This window comes from Brachyistius frenatus, unplaced genomic scaffold, assembly GCF_029030835.1.
Source record: "Brachyistius frenatus isolate BFR_SWC_R1_liver_20210118 unplaced genomic scaffold, ASM2903083v1 Contig_6, whole genome shotgun sequence".
Taxonomy (NCBI): Eukaryota; Metazoa; Chordata; class Actinopteri; family Embiotocidae; genus Brachyistius; species Brachyistius frenatus.
The window spans coordinates 1,207,678-1,226,665 of NW_027210605.1; the positions used below are offsets into that span (position 1 = coordinate 1,207,678).

General features: G+C 43.4%; 1 protein-coding gene across 1 annotated transcript in view; it reads left to right on the top strand.

Annotated features, from left to right (window-relative positions):
• Positions 1-18,923, top strand: part of LOC138635924 (protein bicaudal D homolog 2-like) — a 42,454-nt gene extending 23,531 nt beyond the window's left edge. Inside the window, exons 3-10 of the mRNA XM_069723654.1 lie at positions 2,925-3,077; positions 3,696-3,910; positions 4,003-4,249; positions 5,898-6,155; positions 6,292-6,495; positions 6,626-7,174; positions 7,693-7,844; positions 13,054-18,923. Coding sequence (XP_069579755.1) covers positions 2,925-3,077; positions 3,696-3,910; positions 4,003-4,249; positions 5,898-6,155; positions 6,292-6,495; positions 6,626-7,174; positions 7,693-7,844; positions 13,054-13,432 — 2,157 coding nt within the window. The 3' untranslated portion in view covers positions 13,433-18,923. The remainder of the gene's footprint in view (positions 1-2,924; positions 3,078-3,695; positions 3,911-4,002; positions 4,250-5,897; positions 6,156-6,291; positions 6,496-6,625; positions 7,175-7,692; positions 7,845-13,053) is intronic.
• The last annotated feature ends 65 nt before the right edge of the window (positions 18,924-18,988 follow it).

The window sequence follows — 18,988 nt, forward strand, 5'->3', positions numbered from 1 at the left end:
CATTCTATATCAGGCATGTACATATGTGTGCACTAGTCCTCCCTCTGTTATAAATGCCAAATATGATGTCTATGCTGCAGCTTTGTGGTACGCCAGGACAGCCTGGTGTTTTTCCTGCCACCCGCTTTGCATGGAAGCGACACACATGTCTGTCTGTGTGTGGGCGCATCAAGGCAGTTGTCCAGACGTCACCTGGAGTGACAACAGTTACAATCACTGAGAACGCTGAAGCCTGTGGTCCTGAACAACTCCTCACTGATAAGCACTCGGTTGGTGGCACCACAGATTACCTTCAAAATATCACACCCCATTATTTAGAGACACACACACACACACACAAAGACACACACATACATTATTACAATTTACCACAAAGATTCCCCAGAGGCATTTGGCTCTCTGGGGAATGTTTGTGATAAATTGTTATTTAAACCTTATAACAGGAACACATATGGGCACCACGGCCTCCAGTGAATTTAGTGAAGTCCATTGTCAGGCAGCTGGGCATGGTAACCCTGCTCCCGGTCTCTGAGGGACTCACTGTAGTAGGAAATGTGGAAGCAAGGTGAAAGGTCAAGACCCAGGTATGCATTTTAATCAGATTGGAGTGGGATCCTAATCAGGTTCAGTGATGGCCTGTATTCATCTGGCCCAAACGGCACTGCCCCTCCAGCTGAGGAACATGACCCTGATCCGAAAGAGACCTGAACAGCTGGCTGAGCTCCTTTGAGTTAAACATAAAGAGATTATTCTTGTTATTATTATTCTTCTCGCTGAGATTGTGTTCACAGTCTTTATTAATTAATTGTGTTTGTTGTTTGATAGCCCCAAAACAGGAGTATCTGAATCTATTAGTGCTTTGAATGCCTCCAGCTCTTTTTTTCATTTTTCTTTAATTCAGCTCTTTTTCAGAAGTCAGGATAGAAGCTATATAGAAGCTCAGAGGTAGGGCTGATGTGTATTGTAAACTCATGCATTATTTAGTAATGCGTAGACAGCAAGGCTTTCGCATAGCAAACACCCACGCTCATTAGACATGCGCAAAACCCCAATGAATATTAATGCTCCTTAAAATGTCAGCCTCAATTTATCTCTGCACATACTGATTAATTATTACACAGAGCAAACAGAGAGCGTGTACTCTTCATCAGCAGGGATTATCATTCCTTTCTCAGTAAGCAAAATAATAAGTGAGGAAATTCCAATTACAGAAAAATTTGCAGAAACAAATTGTTTTTTGTTGCGTAAAAGTCTCCTGATTCATATTAAGATGTTTTCTAGCGGATTTATTATTGTTTATTACTAAAGCGTATTACTGTGTAGTAGTGCTATGGTTAGTTATGAACTGTATGTGGCCTGGTCATTACCTTTGATGAGGGCATGACAGTGAAAGTTATCAAACCATCGACCTTGTAGTTATTAGAAAGTGTTTCTAGCCGTCAGGATATCCTGTCAACACCAGCTTTTTACTTCACTCTGTTTTAATTAGGAATGTCGCTGATGTGTATTCAGTCTCAAGGCGATGCTGATAAGAGAAAATCTGCAGTGAAAACCTCTGTGGAGTGACTTCCTGCGTTTGCCTGATCTGAGAGCAGGGGTTGTGATGTGGCCACATGGTGACAGCGTGTGAGGAAGGGGCCACCTGGCAACGGATTTGGAGGCTAATTATCCCTCTGGTTGTCAGGTCATCTGTGCAAACTCTCCAGAGAGGAAAGACACGCATCACACATCATGCATAACCACAAACACACACACACACATGCAAATTCTAAACATAGAGACTGCTATTCTTCTCTTACTCGCAGGTGATAACAACGCTAGTTGTGTGTGTGGACTTTGCATCAAATACACACCTACATGCTCGCTTGCACACGCGAACCTTCATGGTCAACTTCCAGACACTTCTGAGACCCGTTTCATGTTTGCACCGCCATTCTCACATTACATACTCACCCATGTTCACTTATTCAGTTCAAAAAGGGTGAGAGTCACACCCTCTTTCACTGAGTATCCCCTTTCTTCAGCCGACAGCTAAGATGTCCCTCACCTAAATGTCCTGCAGGGTTTCTCTGTGTTGGAATAAGCCAACAGCAGTGGAACCTCTGCAAAAAAAGGACGGACAGGGCATTACAGGAGCCAGTAAGGGCACAGGTGTCTCAGTAGAGCTGATCGGATCCTTATGGCTTTTAGTTTATGTCTGTGTCTACAAGTGGGGGAAGGGCATGTCTTCTACCTCTCCAACCTTTATATAATTAATGAGGCCTTTCCTGAACAGCAAGAAAGATCGAACTGCACTTACAGTATATTAGGAACACAGTGCTTTCTTGTAGTGACTGCAAGTAACATTATTTCTTTTCTGCATTACGTGTATCAGTATTTCTTCACTGTCTCACGCTCTTGGCTCATTTAAATATAGTAAAGTCCAGAAATGGTTTAAAAAAGGAAATTCAGGCATTTCTTGTTTCTGCACTTTCCTCACTTGTACTGATTGATCCTTGTGTCCTCCTGTACAGATAATTGAACCTAATGACCCTCCTCTTTAGAAAATTAGACCATTACAGAGCTTCCTGGCCATTGAATGCCTGTCAAGAGAGCGATAAGTAGGCTTCAATGCTTTGGTGCATACGGAACTGGCAGGCGAGCACACTTGTGGCCCACTGCCCAGAGAGACACCTGGCACCTCCCTCTCGCACACAAACAGACGTACACACATACACGCATGTTTGGAGTGGCCAGATGGGAGTCCTTTTTATACCAGGCAAGATTTAGAGTGTTAAATAACCAACGTGACACAAACAGTTACACTAAAGCAACAACATCCAATCAATCGCCATCCGTCTCACACTCAGTCAAACAGGATTGGGATAGTGGTCGCTGACAGCTCTTCCTCTTCTCCCTCTGTCCACTTCGTGTTGGCCTAACAGAGCAGCCAGATGGTGGAGCTGCAGAGGAATCAGCTGCGTGATGACATCAAGGAGTACAAGTTCCGGGAGAGTCGTCTGCTGCAGGACTACACCGAGCTGGAAGAGGAGAACATCTCGCTGCAGAAGCAAGTGTCTGTGCTCAAACAGAGTCAGGTGAGGATGAGCATGTGCAAAGTACTCAGCCATGTAAATGAGGAGAGTGGTGGGATTATAGTCTCAAAATGAAGAGGGATGGGTAAGGGGATTTAGAGCTGAACATCCCCCTTCTTGGTAAATTTGCCTACACTGCAAGTTATCATCATCCTGCCTCTTCAGTTAGGCTTAATTAAACTGGTACCTGGGTTCCTAAGGCTTTTATCAACACACGTCCTGTATGCTGCATCTTAGTAGCCCTGCAGGAGCTCTCAGTCTGTCTCCTTTCAAAAGAAGCATTAGTGCTTTAATATTCAGATTTAATTACGATATTAAAAACATCCTATGTTACAGTAAAGAGGTAAGAAGAAACCTATGTTTGCTTTTTTCAAATGCCTTGAGCTGCCATTTAGTTGTGGAAGTGTTTGATAAACTCAGCAGCTGCTATCATTCATCAGACCTGAGATTCTAACATTTCATGGTACAAAACACTGTCTGGGTTTATTCAAATGAGCTGAAAGAAAAATTCCACTTTTCACATCTGCATGCATAAAGAACAGCTGAGTTGCATCCAGTTAGTATGTATATGTATTTCTCTGTGAATCCAAAACTCATAAGAGTGGTTCCCTCTCCTCCCAGGTGGAGTTTGAGGGTTTGAAGCATGAGATCCGTCGTCTAGAGGAGGACACTCAGTTCCTTAACAGCCAGTTGGAGGATGCTATCCGTCTAAAAGAGATCGCTGAACGTCAGCTGGGTGAGGCTCTGGAAACCATCAAGACGGAGCGTGAGCTGAAAGCTTCACTGAGGAAAGAGCTCTCCCACTACATGAGCATTGGAGACTCTCTGTACCACAGGTAAATAGAACACACAAAGGCACTTACATACTTCAGCATACACTATGAAAAAAAACACTAAATGTCACACTGTTTCCACACTGTCCCTTCAGCCCTCTGAGCATTTCTCTGGATGGTCTCAAGTTCAGCGACGACGCTGCCACTGAACCCAACAACGATGAGGCTCTCCATGAATATGAGAATGGCTTCACCAAACTGGCCAACGCCATCGCCGACGACAATCGCATCTCCACACCCAAGAAGGAAGAGCTGTTCCGTCCTGCGCCCAGCCTCGTCGACGACCTGCTGAGCGAACTTAACATCTCGGAGATCCAGAAGCTCAAACAGCAGCTGATGCAGGTTTGTGTTTTCAAACATGAGAACATTGTTTCTGTTTGTTGTCTATTTTCAGGCAAAAATAACCATCCGTACTCGGCAGGTCTCGTTACATCTTACTATTATTTTGTCCACCGCATGTATGAGCGCATGCTAAATACCAGAAACCTCTTTCTGTATAATGTTATAAAGTTATATCCTCCAAAATAATCATAAAACTAAATCAAAATGTCAGCATTAACAAAAACGAACCATTACAACTGTCAAGCTATGATTCATTGCAGAACATTTGAAATAGACTGCATTAGGTTTAACTTGATGTACCTAATAAAATGGCAACTGAGTGTAGATTTAGTTGAGTTAAAGGTTTGTCTCACAGAGCAGTAATTTGGCTGTATCCTGCCCCAGTCTGCTGCAGGGATCTAAATCCCCTTACAGCAAAATTAATCCGGGGAGACCCACACACCCTTCAGGCTCCGCTGGACCGTCGAGACAGCGGGCGGTAGCACCGGAGAACCTGCCATCTGCTTGCTCATCACCCCATGAGCCCAAGGCCACGCCTGATTGGGTACCATGGTTACCAGAAAGTACCAGAAACCTGTGGATAGTGATTGTTTTGAGGACTAAGGGATTACAGGGTTTTTTTCCCCTGCCCCTTCAATCAAACATAAACATGGTTTCCTGATTAATGTTGAACGTGAAGCCACCTCAGAGCTATCCTACAGAGGCGACTCGGGCTGAGCATTGTGATGGAAAAATTGTTAGACTGTGGCAAAATCCCATGTTTGACATGACCCAGTAGCATGTCATGCTGCCTGCGAAAGCCTCTTGACAGGTCATTCCAAAGATTCCTGGCAGGAATCAGAGCAGGGGAAAAAACTGTTTTAATCATTTAGCCAAATTTACTCTCCTACCTCATTCTTTTATTCTATTGGACTCTATTTGAACATAATCCTTTAGATATCACTTTATTAGTCCTGGGAAATCTAACAACATTTATTATGGATTCTAAATGACAGCCAGTGATGTGGTTTGGCTGTCCATGAGCCCTCTTTCAAATTTCAGTCATATCACACATTATTTTGCGACACATAACTTCCACTTGTAGATATTCAAAATTACGAGTGTCAACTATATCTTAGTAAGTCTTAAATATTTGTTTAATGTGTCAGGTGATATAAAGAAATGCCGGAGTGGCCTGTTGTTCAACATGACAAGCCATCTTAATTAAGCATGCCCTGTCTTATTAAAATTATTCTTCATGATGTATTATGCTCTAATAAATAATGTATGCAGATAAACATGACCAAGACACTTTGATATTATTTACAGATCAGCTTCTGAAATAGCTCAGCGCGCTCGTACAGGCACAGCTGTGTGCATGTGTGTAAAACGACCCACCCAAGGTTTATGCCAGTGCTGAGCTGAAGTGAATCCAGCAAACTGCCAAGGTCATCCTACTCTGATGCTGGGCTAGTGGGCAATATGCCTTCACATACTTTAGCACCACATGCCCGATAGTGGGTTGGGTTACCACATGACAGATAATCCACCGATTTAATTTGATCTGCAGGAATCTTTCACATCATCAGGTTACCCAAAAATGCTATAAATTACACAAGTGTGAAAAGCCCATGTTTGATCACTTATTTTGTCTCTACATTTTTCTCAGATGGAGCGTGAGAAGGTCAACCTGCTGTCCACCCTCCAGGACTCCCAGAAACAGCTAGAGCAGGCAAACGGTGCTCTGTGCGAGCATCAGGAGAAGGTCAACCGCCTCACAGAAAACCTCAACGCCATCCGCAAGCTCCAAGCCAGCAAGGAGCGCCAGTCTGCCTTGGACAACGAGAAAGAACGTGATAGCCATGAAGACGGAGACTACTACGAGGTGGACATCAACGGACCCGAGATCCTGGAGTGCAAGTACAAGGTAATTGACTTCTAGAAGATGTGAGCAGCACAAAATGTCAGATTATTCTTTAAATATTTAGGTCAAGCTAAAAGTCAAATGTCTTTCAATACATTTAGGCTTCATTTACACTCAACGCATTATCTTGCTTTTCTAGGTTGCTGTGTCGGAGGCTGGAGAGCTGAAGGAGGAACTGAAGACTCTGAAAACAGAATACCAGGCCTGTCAGTCCCGTTACGAAGAGGAGCGCACCCGTCTGGAGAACGACGTGACAACACTGGGAGTGAAACTGTCCACTTTGGAGAAGACAAGTCATACAGAGAGAGTAGAGAAGGCTAAACTAGAAAAGGAGCTGCGCAAGGTAAAATGTCCTATTGATGTTGTCATTCTGATAAATAGCTGGTGATTATTTTTGAGAACCTGTCATTTTGCCCATTGCTCTCTTGACAAGACAAAAAAAAAATTATTAACTCCTTTCTATGTGTCTTCAGCTAAGCGACGTGGCAGGCGAGTCCCAAGGTAGTCTTAGTGTGGCACAGGACGAGCTGGTCACCTTCAGTGAAGAACTGGCCACCCTCTACAACCACGTCTGCATGTGCAACAACGAGACTCCCAACCGCGTCATGCTTGACTTCTACAAAGAAGGTAAGGGTGGCCGGAGCAGCCCAGAGGGCCGAGGCCGCCGCTCTCCCATCCTGCTCACCAAGGGCCTCTTCCCCGAGCCCGGTAAGACCGACATCAGCGACGGAGCCCCTTCACCCGTCTCCTCCCTGCCTTCTCCTGTGTCTGACCACCGACGCGAGCCCATGAACATCTACAATCTGGTGGCCATCATCAGAGACCAGATCAAGCACCTGCAGCTGGCTGTGGACCGCACGACGGAGCTGTCGCGCCAGAGGGTCGCCTCTCTGGAGCTCGGCACTATGGCTGACAAGGACAAAGAAGCCTGTATGGAGGAGATCCTCAAACTGAAATCCCTGCTCAGCACCAAGCGGGAACAGATTGCTACTCTGCGGACTGTCCTCAAGGCCAACAAGCAGGTTCGTTGATCTTATAAAGTATTCAACTACCTTGGTATCACTACCGATCATTTGATAGGTTTCCTTGAAAGACAGAAACAGAGGAAGAGGGAGCTATTTCAGGTCTATTCAGCTGTTGCGGCAAATGCTTCGCAGATAAGATCTGTAACAAACGCTGGTGGAGACAGCAGCGGTATGTTGTCAGCTGCCCTCAGTATCTGTGTGGTGAGGATATAAGAACAGCCCTGTATACACAAAGAACCACATCCCAGAGGCAGATTGTGTATGCAGTTGCTCTGGTAGCCCTTGTAAAATATGTGTGGCGACTCAGTGACACCACAGAAGTGAAAGCCACACAGCTCTATCAACAGCAGTGAACATTAGCAGCCAAAAACAGGTCTACCTTAATGACTTTGGTGTGATGGAAAAAAATAGGTCATATGGTCCATATTAGCAGAGGTAGACTTCTTGGCACAGGAAATACACCCCCATCTCCTTCCAGCTGCTCTGACCCCTTTGTTCTCCTTGTCCGCCCACAGACAGCTGAAGTTGCTTTGGCCAATCTGAAGAGCAAGTACGAGAATGAAAAGGCCATGGTGACCGAGACCATGATGAAACTGAGGAATGAGCTCAAAGCTCTGAAGGAGGACGCCGCCACCTTCTCCTCTCTCCGAGCTATGTTTGCCACACGGTAAGACTACACCATCCACTGCACAGTGGAAAAATATGCTTTACTTATTTACATTCTGCCGTCTCTGACTCACATCAGGGACACAAGCATTTATCTGACATGTCACTCTAACCTCACAAAATGTCTACTCCGTTGGTATCTCAAAAGGACTTGGCCACGTAAGCAGTCTATGTTCTTTACCCTAATGGACTGGCATGAGTCCCACAGTGTGCCATTGAGCTACGCTGCTGTAGAGGGCTGCAGTTTCAGAGAGAGTAGTAACACAGTAGACAGGTGCACATAAAGGCCATACACACAATAACCAGTTAAAATAGAGATCGGATTATTGTCATAATATAATCCATGTTTACCATATGTTGGCTATGTGTCTGTGGTATTATTGTAACATGACATTTTTAAGGAGGCTATTGTTTGTTTCATTCATGGCAGGAAGGCATACTATTTGTACTGCTACTGAAAATGGTGAACAGAAGGTATCTAATCTGGGTATCACTTAAATATGTCACTAAAGCATTGTTTTTAACCAGTGACTAAATGTGTGTGTGTGTGTGTGTGTGTGTGTGTGTGTGTGTGTGTGTGTGTGTGTGTGTGTGTGTGTGTGTGTGTGTGTGTGTGTGTGTGTGTGTGTGTGTGTGTGTGTGTGTGTGTGTGGATCAAGATAGGCCGACACATTTACTAATCTTTCCTGATTCCGTAGAGAAGCCGGCCAAAGGTTCTGTCCATAATCCCACCTCAGTTTGATCTGGATTACACATTCACCCCTCCACACATAGTGGCGATAACGCTCACACACACTGCTTGTTGTTTATTTATTTTTTTGTGCGCGTGTGTGTGTGTGTGTGTTTGGGGGAGGGGGAGGGGGGTAGATATTTGATTTAAGAAAATAATCGATTGTGCACTTCTATGAGCACTTGACGGCACATTTAGAAGTGATGTTAGTGATGCCGCATAGACAACTCACTTTATGAGTGTTTTTTTTCCTCTGTATTTTTTAAAGATGATGATTCCAACTTTCTCCGTAAATATTAACTATGGTCCCGATGGCGATGCTGAGACAGTATTTAATTTTAAGACTCCTTTGCAATCCACAGCAGAGCTCTCAATCTGTGCAGAAGGAGGAGCGCAGGAATAAGAGGTGTGTGTGTGTGTGTGTGTGTGTGTGTGTGTGTGTGTGTGTGTGTGTGTGTGTGTGTGTGTGTGTGTGTGTGTGTGTGTGTGTGTGTGTGTGTGTGTGTGTGTGTGTGTGTAGGTTAGGCTGCAGGGAATGTGTGGGCAGCTCAGCATCCCCCATTTATATAGTAATAACTACCCCTGAAGTGCACTTGCTGAAGTCACTCCATATACCTGCAGTGTCTAATCAATTAGTAACAGGTGGAAAACTCGTCTGTCTGCAAATATGAGTGTGTATGTGTGTGTTGTCTGAAAGGTTTGGCATACAGGTAATTCTGAACTATTATGACCAAAGGCAACCGGGGTTAATAAGGAACCAGGCCTTACACCCATTAATGATACTATTATGACCCTTGAGTGGCCCATGAGTTGTATCGCTTTACTTTGTTAGGTGTGAGATCATATTTGCATATTTGATTCTTTAAGCCTCTATTTCTGAGGCCTCTTAGCCTGTTTCTAACACCTTACAGCTTCCTGTTTGCCATCAGCAGCAGCGCATGTGTTGTCCTCCATGTTCCCAAAGCACACCTCCATTAATGCTGGTGTTCTTGAACCCCCGTCCCCAGTAGTCCACCACGTTTCTGGAGCCTATACATGAGTTACATTCAGTATGTTTATGGGATTCAAGTATTGATATGTAAATTTGGTCCCATACTGCACAGCGCTGGGTCAGGGGAACTCTTTGAGAGGCTGGGGGACTTTCCTGAGCGAGGTTTTCCCACTCCCCCCCCCCCACCCCTCCTTTGTATTCCCCGTCCCCCTTCCATCCTTCCTCACCGCCAAACACCCGGTTCTCTAGTCATCTGGAAAAGAAAGAGAGGAAGGAGCAGGCTTTCAGTTAAAGCCCACTACAGGAACCTAATTTGACTGTCTTTTTTTTTCATGGTAATCACTGCTCTGACAGAGTGTGTAAAGTTGGATTTCTGAGCATGAAAAACTCTCAAATACAAATGATATGTAGTCTTTTACAAAGAGGAAGAGAGATGGGTGGAATTGAGAGAATGTGTTAGTTTCTGTTTGACCTTTTGTGTGATCTTATGCTGCAGTCTGTGCTTCTCTTAAAGATTAGAGTTACTTGAGTTTATTTGCCTTGTGGAAATTTAATGAAAGAGAGACAGGGTTCAATGTTTTGTGTGTGTGTGTGTGTGTGTGTGTGTGTGTGTGTGTGTGTGTGTGTGTGTGTGTGTGTGTGTGTGTGTGTGTGTGTGTGTGTGTGTGTGTGTGTGTGTGTGTGTGTGTGTGTGTGCGTGCGCATGGAGCGCTTGCTTCTCGCTCTTTCTGTGTGTGCATGTGCCTCTCCAGCTGCACAGTCTGGTGTCATGTTCACAGGAAACTCCTGCCTCTAACATTCCTAAGACATGCCTGGACATGCTCTACATTCTGTTGTTAGCTCTATTCTTTATTTCATACTGGTCTTACCTCCTCCTGCGTGCTCCTCTCTGTGTGTGATATCCATCCCACCATGACCAATCAAGCTCCAGACAACAACACAGCTGAGGAGGTTGCGTTTGTGCTGTGGAGACAATATGGATTACGATCCATTTATACATCGGCACAGCAAGTTGCAGCTAAAAGTGTTTGTTTGTTAAAGTTGTGAATATGCAGCCTCCTCCCGGCCCCCCTCCGCCATTGTGCCACAACACAAGATACCCCCCCCCCACACACACACACACACACACACACACACACACACACACACACACACACACACACACACACAGACAGTCCCAAGAATAGACTACTTTCTTTTTTTCCCGGGAAAACTCACACAGCCTCTAACCCCCATGTAAGAGTGACTGAACTGTGAAGGCCGCACCGACCCCCTGTCCCCTCTTGGGTTGTCCCCCCATCTCATACTGGGTTTAATGAAGTAGCACTGATCCCCATTGTCTGGGTGTGTGTCCCACAGGGAATCAAACTGCATACACAAGAGGGTAGGGCATGGTTTATGTTTGTATGGTGGTCTGGCCTAGCCAGGGTTCACATGGCCCATAACCACGTGCAGCGCCACACAGCAAAAACATTTGCGGCTGATTGCTGAAGAGGAGTTTGGGTCTCAGATTCTGCCTTCGAAGCTTATTTTTCTGAAAACATGATAATATTTTTCAGATGGTGTGAGAAATTTGTATTTGTGCTTTGAAGTTTTTCCCAAGTTTGAGTAATTAAACTAATCACAAATAGTGAAATATTGAAATAGTGATTTCACACTCTTGAATCTAGAGATTATTAAAAAAAACTTTATTCTGGCTGGAAAAAACGGAAGAATCTCAACCCACTGGAAGATTCTTGGTTTCAGAAAATACGATTTTATGACTGTCAGAGAATTTTTTTTTCTACAGTGCAGCTGCTTCAAGCAGTCTTTAACCACTGAACAAACAAGACCAGATCTTATAACCTTACTGGGAAAATTGTTAGATAGAGTATATGAACAACATGACATGAGTAAGATTTCTTCATGCTTGTGGATTCAAAGGCTAAAAGAGTTGTACTATAACCACAGATTGGGGTGTTCCCATATAAAATAAATGCCCAAATATCAGATACATAAAACAGAGTAGGACGAGGCTACTAGTTAATTCTATCTGAACAGTTTTGGTGCTGTACAGTTGAAAGATGAGGCTACTTACTAACCAACCCCTCCCTTCATAGAGGGGTGCCCGTCATTACCAAAGATTCTCACTCAAATTGCTTCGTCAGCAACCCAGAAAGTAGAAATGAGCAAGATAAGGAGAGAGAAAGGGACTGATGCAGGCAGACAGATGGAGACGGCAAGGAAGTGATGGGGCTTGAAAGATAAGATCCAGCAGAGAGGATGTGATTGAAAGATGGATGAGAGAGAGAGAGAGAGAGACAGAGAGAGAGAGAGAGAGAGAGAGAGAGAGAGAGAGAGAGAGAGAGAGAGAAAGATGGGTAATGAAAATGGACAAAATGGGCCGGCAAAGGAAAAAAGCATTAAAATGAACCAGGAGCACGGCAGCAGCAGATGGAGAGCAGAGATATGAACCACCACCTCAAAATCCTGCCGGGTGACCCAGTTTTTCTACCTGTCCAGCCTTAGACATGCGCACACATGCATGGGCAGTGGGAGACAGGTGATAATGCCGCAGTGCAGCACCCACTGATCAGTTGGTCGACAGGCTTCATATCTTGTGCTATTTCACACTATGATGGGAGATGGAGGGGATGGACAGAAGTGACGATGTCTCTCTCCAACTGGAAAACTGGAGATTAGGTGTGAACAGCTACAGCTTGAAGCAATGAGCCACAGGCCTCTCTGCTCCATCTTCATTTTTCTCCCCTGTGATTCCCCTCCTCTGCCTGTTCCTCAGGTGACGCAGAAAGGATCTTCTCAGTGACCCTGAGGTTAATGCTTTCAGCCTTTGTGTATGTGATCTATTCTTAACATCCGCCGCACATACACTCGTATATTATTCGAAGAAACTGTAAACTGTGCTCAGATATTTAAACCTGTCCATTAACGTTAATGATATCCTGTCGCACTTGTCACAAAAAAGCGAGGATTTAGTGTTCCGTTTAAAAGATGATGGCAGCTGTGGTCGGAGTTTGTCGCTGAATCCTACCAAATGTCTTCACAATTGACTGACAGTGTGGGTCAAAGGATGTAAGTTGGTGGAATTTGGTGAATGGGACAGAAATGGCTGATGAAGTCATAATGCAGGAGTTACCAGTCTTCCAGGCTTGTACTTTGTGGCCCAATGGTTCCACCTGGTGGTGGCAGAAACCACTGCGTGATCAGGGGAAAGGTCATGATGACAGTGCTTGTCTTTTACTGGTTTCCTTCTACATCAGTGCTGGTGTCAGTATCTCAGACATTAGGGTTAATTATATAGTGTTGTAGTTTGGCAATTTAATGCAAGTATTATAAAGATCCAGCTAAGTATTTTCTCCATTCAGACTGAAGCAGTGCCCCCTTGTGGTATGACAGGAAAACCTCTTGCTGATATTCTTCAGTTCCAGTTTAAAATGAATAAACATGCACCTGACTTCTCTGTTTTCTCTGTCTGTGTGTCTCTTGCAGTTGTGACGAGTATGTTACCCAGCTGGATGAGATGCAGAGGCAGCTGGCTGCAGCAGAGGATGAAAAGAAGACCCTGAACTCTCTGCTGCGGATGGCCATCCAGCAGAAGCTGGCCCTGACACAGCGCCTGGAAGACCTGGAGTTTGACCACGAGCAGATCCGCCGGGGAGGCAACGGCAGCCGGTCCAAGGCTCGCAGCAAGGTGGCCAGCAGCATCACCGGCAGCATCACCAGCAGCATCACCAGCAGCCCCCACGTAAGTCAGAGTCTCACCTGCTCTGGCTCCGGCCTACCAGAGCTCAACAATGCCATGCCCAACGGCATTCTGGGAGGTCCCGTGGTCTTCTGCAGCGAGAAGTACAAAATCTACTGCGACTGAAGCGGCTGAGACGTCCGCATTGGGACTGCTGTGTACAGAGCGGAGGGGGCCGAACCCTCCCTGTCTTAGTGTTAAAGAGCCCCACTCGCTCGCTTAGCTCCCTGGCCAGCCTGCGCTCCTCTAGGGACTGCTGTGTGACTAACCGGCTGCTCATGTGTGCTAGTGTAAACGCTTAGGGGAATGCAGATGTATGTACAGTGTGCACTAGACGTTTGGACTGTAGTAGACATATACAGCATGTGGATTATAGGGCCCTGGTTTTATTGGGGGTTTTGTGGATATTATGGAGTGTCTATTCTTTCCGCTGTCATGGTGCTGTACGTCTGATGTAAAAGGTGGAAGCTTCTGTGCTTGTTCGTTCTGGCCCCCTGAGTGGCTTGCCTGGTAACATTAACACATTGTTGGGGTGGAGACTTGTAAAGATGATGTCACTCTGATAGTCTTGTGACTAAATATGACATCCTCTCTTCTTTGGCTCGTCTGTTGGCATTGGTGCTCCTTTGGAAAAAAAAAGAAGAAGAAAAGCTCCCTTTTCTCTCTTGCCTCTCCGTCCTGGTCCCCCAGGACTGACCTGTGTCCGGCAGCCCACTTTCTAATCAAGTCGCTTATAAATGTTTACAATAAGAATAATGAATTAAAATATGCAAGCTCCCTCTGCTTTCTTGCTAGGGGAGCATATTATTCTACACAGAAATTGAAAAACTCTGAAGTGGGTTGATGGTTTTTATGATGGAAATGTTTGGGCAGAAAAGGAGCACCTGTGACCACAGGTGTTTATTTTCAGGATCATTTTAAAGCTGTGATGCTAGCACACCAATACAGTAGGGTCAGTAGAATCGCATGGCTTTGCAGCTGAAAATGCTTTTAAGCTTTTTTAACTGTTTTGTTTTTTTTGTTTTTTTTCTGTCGTCAGGAGTGCGGTACAAGACGAACTCGTGTACTACAGGGCTCTACATTGTAAAAGAGGAGTTAATTGGTGTCTGGTGAAGTACAGGAGGGCTATCTGTTCCATGTGACCCGTTATGTTGCGATGGATTCTTTTATAGCCATATTACAAGAAGGAAAGAAAGTTGGACAACTCGATCTCCACAACTAAATTAAGTGCACTTCAGCATAGGTGCCTGAGGTTCCTACTTCTTAAAAATGTTAAACATGGATATAATGATTACTGTGAACAGAGATACAATATAGTTTTGATCAAAGAAGATTTTTTTTTTTTTTTAAATATGGAGCAAATCCTAGAAGAGCACAAATCAATAAAGGTTAATGCATCTGGATAATAAATTTGCAAACAAAAGCAACCAACCACTCGGCAAAAGTGCCTGTCGACCCAAACACGTATTATATTTATCTGTCTGTTGATGTAAAGCCCTGTCCTCGTGTCTCAGCTTGAGCTAACGCTGTTCTTTTCCTTCTCTCTCCACGTCCTCCGTCTCCCCGCTCTGTTTCTGGGAGATTTGCTGAGAGCTCTCAAAGAAACTTCTGCGTGGTTATGTGGCTGAAAGCTCTTTCCTTATGTTTCTAATCTGTGTCTTGTTCCTCAGTCGACCTTCTCTCTTGTAGATTGTCAGCAACTTGCTCCCCCAGCATCACCACTCACCCTTTAACTAGAATGAGGAATTGTGGGGAAAAATTGCCCTCTGAATATTTATGTCAGGTAACGTCCTCGCATACGCTGTGTGTCTGATTTTTGCCTGTGTATATCTCAGTGTTGAAGTGAGGGGCCCTCATGTGTACTCTTGTTTTTACCCATTGCAAATGGAGGGCCTCTCATTTCTTTTTTTGTTGTTGTTTGGTGTGTGAGGACAAAGCAAACGTACTGTTTTAGTATTGACAATAGCTTTAATCCCTTTGCAAGCTAGTATTACGCAAATAGGAAAAATATAAGTGGGGCTTGTGTTTAATAAATCCATATACTGTTTGTGGATCATAGACACAATAGCTTTATGATGCTAAAAGCAGGGTTGATGTGAGGAAATCCTGCAAGATTTATAAAATTTTCTACTAAGCTATATATTAACCTCTATATTCTTAATGTGATCATGTTCAGGTTCTAATCTTGCAGGATCTTACTACAGTATTCCTTCCTCCGAAACAGAATGAGCATTTATTCGTCTTGAAATGGAACAATGTCAGCGGTCAACCCTGCTTGAGTGTGCATCCATAAGCCACAGCACACAGCATGGAGACAAGGCTATTGTACACATTAGGAAAAAAGGAAAAAAAAAAAAAAACCTCCCCAGAGGTCAGTCACACTTATGTTTGAGATTCACTTAACTTACAAGTGTGATATTATTCTGTTTCTATCAGTTTTGCGCTGACGGAGAAAAAGGTTTGGGGAGTAGAGGAGGGAGAACTACTCCTGTTGTGAAAACCAGCTCCTGAGAGAGGAGATAAGAAAGCCAAACATGCTGGTGAAGAAAGCCAGATGCCTGGCTGAGAGCTGACTCTTGATACTGTGGAGAAATGAGTCCAGGATCTTCCCGAGGGAGAAAGTCCTGGTGATATTTGGAGGAACAAAAGCTAAAGACCGGTTGCTCAGTCGACCAGAGGACATTGATTTAAATTAGTAGAGCCTCTAACCCTTTCCCTTGTATAGCCTCTGTGGATTCACTGAGCAGTAGATAGAACCCAGGATGTGATTGTGACTAGACTCCCCACTTCGCTCCATCTAGATTGAAATCAATGTCTGGATTATCTGGTGTCAATACACCTAAAAATCTCCTCCTACCTCTGCCTGCAGGCTCCTCCCACGTCACCTCTAAGTTTGACTTCACACGACGCATCTTGTTTCTGATTTATACGTAAGCCTGCATGTCCAAAAACACAAACCATTTTTCATTAACTTGCATGACATATGAGAAAGACCCATCTCCTTTGAACTGGGCGTTGGGATGTGGCTTCATCTCTCTCCTGTGAATGAAAAGTCATGGTACTTGTGAGTCGTTGGCTTCCTAACTGCACCTGCGGGCAAACTTGTGGCGAATGTGCTTTCAATATCGGCTCCTCGCAAACATAACGAAAAAAGCTCCTGCCGTAACATCGGTTGGCTTAAATCTGCTAACATTGCCTTCTGTTGCTTTGACTAACTACAGCCGGCATCTCCCGTCCGTCTGTGGACTCAGCTGCTGACCTTGACCAAGTAAAATGCTAACGATGCTGATTATTTGTTTGTTTCTCCATTTTGCAGTAATTACAGTAATTCTGCGCGGATGACGAGGTACCAGCAAAAGGTCCATTCTCGCAACTGATTGAGTTCGGCAAAAAGATTTATCGCTGTAGGCTATTTGGATTTCAAGACACACACAACAAAAACAACCATGAGTAAAAAATGCCAATTGTAAAACACAGATTTTTAAATCCTTCCTTTTTGCTCTTGAACACTAAAATGTGATGCATATTAGAAAGACACTTGGCCTCATTTTTGCATGCTGCTGCTGGAAGCCAATTTCTCACAAGTCCAATGAACCAGAGATTTTGATTGGCCACTCTAACTCACCAATAAGAAGGCAGCGGACATGTGGTTGTTTCTCAGTGTAAATCAACAAGCTGTTTTGTTTGTTTTCATCTTTTTTTTGTTTTGTTTATTGTTTTCTTAATCTGTGCACTTTTATTATATAGGATTATAACATACTATTATTAACCTATAGGAAAGCATGGTAGTACTATGGTTTGTGAGTAATCCAGTATAGGTTGTAAGACTATAGGATCATACGTCCTCCTGAATTTACAAGAAAGATACTATTTACTCTGGTAAGGGCTTCACAAACCACAAATGTACTATTATGACTCTGTCCTCAAGATTTTATCCATCAAGTAATCATCCTTAATTTGTTTTGTTACATCATATTTTATGCTGTTGGGTTTTATTTTATGTTTGTTCTACTGCCATGTTCTATACAAAAAAATCCAGGGTGATCAAATTCTGGGGTTTTTTCATGTATTTATTATTCCTAGGAATAGTTCAAAATTTACACAATGAAACTTGACAACGCTCTGACTCCAATAGGTAAGTTGTGTTTCGGGAAAAATTTGAGTGACATGATATGCTCTTTTTCTTAGCTTCTTACCGAGAGCGTTCCACTGAAACGAGATCACTGACTTTCAGAATTCTCTGCAAGGGCAACAATTAAATTCCAAATTGGAATTGTTTCATTCTCTCTTCGTTTATCGTGCCAAATCTTGGTACACCGTTTAGGATGAAAAGAATCAAAGACTCGAAAGAAGACAAGCCGTCACTGAGGAAGGTGTAGTTCGGGCCATGGCTCTCTCCCTGCAAGCGTCGGGAGGGGGTTTGTGTTTTCTGTTTGTTTAGTTCTTCGTTTCTGACCAGTAGTGCCTTTCATTGTTTCAAGGGAGAATCTTAGACGAGTATTTTATGTTTCTATTTTTTTTTTTTATACAGGTGAGGACTTGGGGTTTTCAAAATGACTGTGAGCAGCAATAAGCGCAAAGGGAATTTCCCCCTTTCTGCATGAGTGAGATAATAGTTTTAAAATTAGCTCAATAAAACAGAAATTGTATTGAATTCTGCAGGTCAGTGATCCATTCAATAAATTCAGGGGTATTAAGAAAAGGTTGTTGTTTTTTTATCAAACTTTGGGAACCAAAAGAAATCCCTTTGGCCTCCTGTTATTGAACAAAATGCTCCAAGCATCTGTAATGTTTTGGGGTAGATCAGTGTACTATTGGAAACACCTACGTATCTCTAGCTTTGTTTGGTGAAGGTAATGTGATATCAATAGTATTGTTGAAAAAAATGTGCAGAGAGCGCATTTTATCTTTCTTTTTGTCCAATTTGTTTGGTTTCTTTTTTGTTTTTTGTATTCTTGAATCTTTTTTACATCATCTTTTAAGCATTGTGTTTTCAGGAAACAGAAAACAACATTTTGCATCAACAAGCTTGAATAGTGCCATTTTAGCCAATGCTTGTTTGTTGAGGCGTTAAAGTTACCAATATGGAAGAGAAGCTAAAAACTAAAAGTGCAATTCAGATACTGTGTTACATTAAAAAATAAGAGAGAAAAGGTTTTCTGTTTGCTGGAAGCGATAGTATTGTGATAATAAAATTAGCTGTGCAAACTTTATATTGTCATATTGTGTTCCAGTATTGATCCATAATGAGAGTTTGATATCTTTATATAAAATAACGAATTCACCTGTATGTTGGTATTTATTTGAATTGTCATGCAGTACTGTATTCTTATCAATAATGTGCATTATGATTAGTGGCATATTGATTACAGCTAAATGTCATATGCATGTTTCTCAGTCATGGGACCTTTACACAGAATTGAAAACAAACACGTAAACTTGTCAGGGTTAAAAAAAAAAAAAAAATGGGGGGGGAAATTAAAAGAGGAGTTAAAGTCTGATGTACTACTGCTGAACTAACCCTATGAAAGTGTTTTGTTTGTTTTCTAGTTGAGAGGTATGTCTGTGTAAGGGTAGTCATACTGGCTAAAATCAATAAATGTGACTTAAGTTACAAGGTGTTTCAGTGTTGTTATTTATGGCTCCTGCACAACAGCAGCACATGAAGGGTTAACCAGGGAA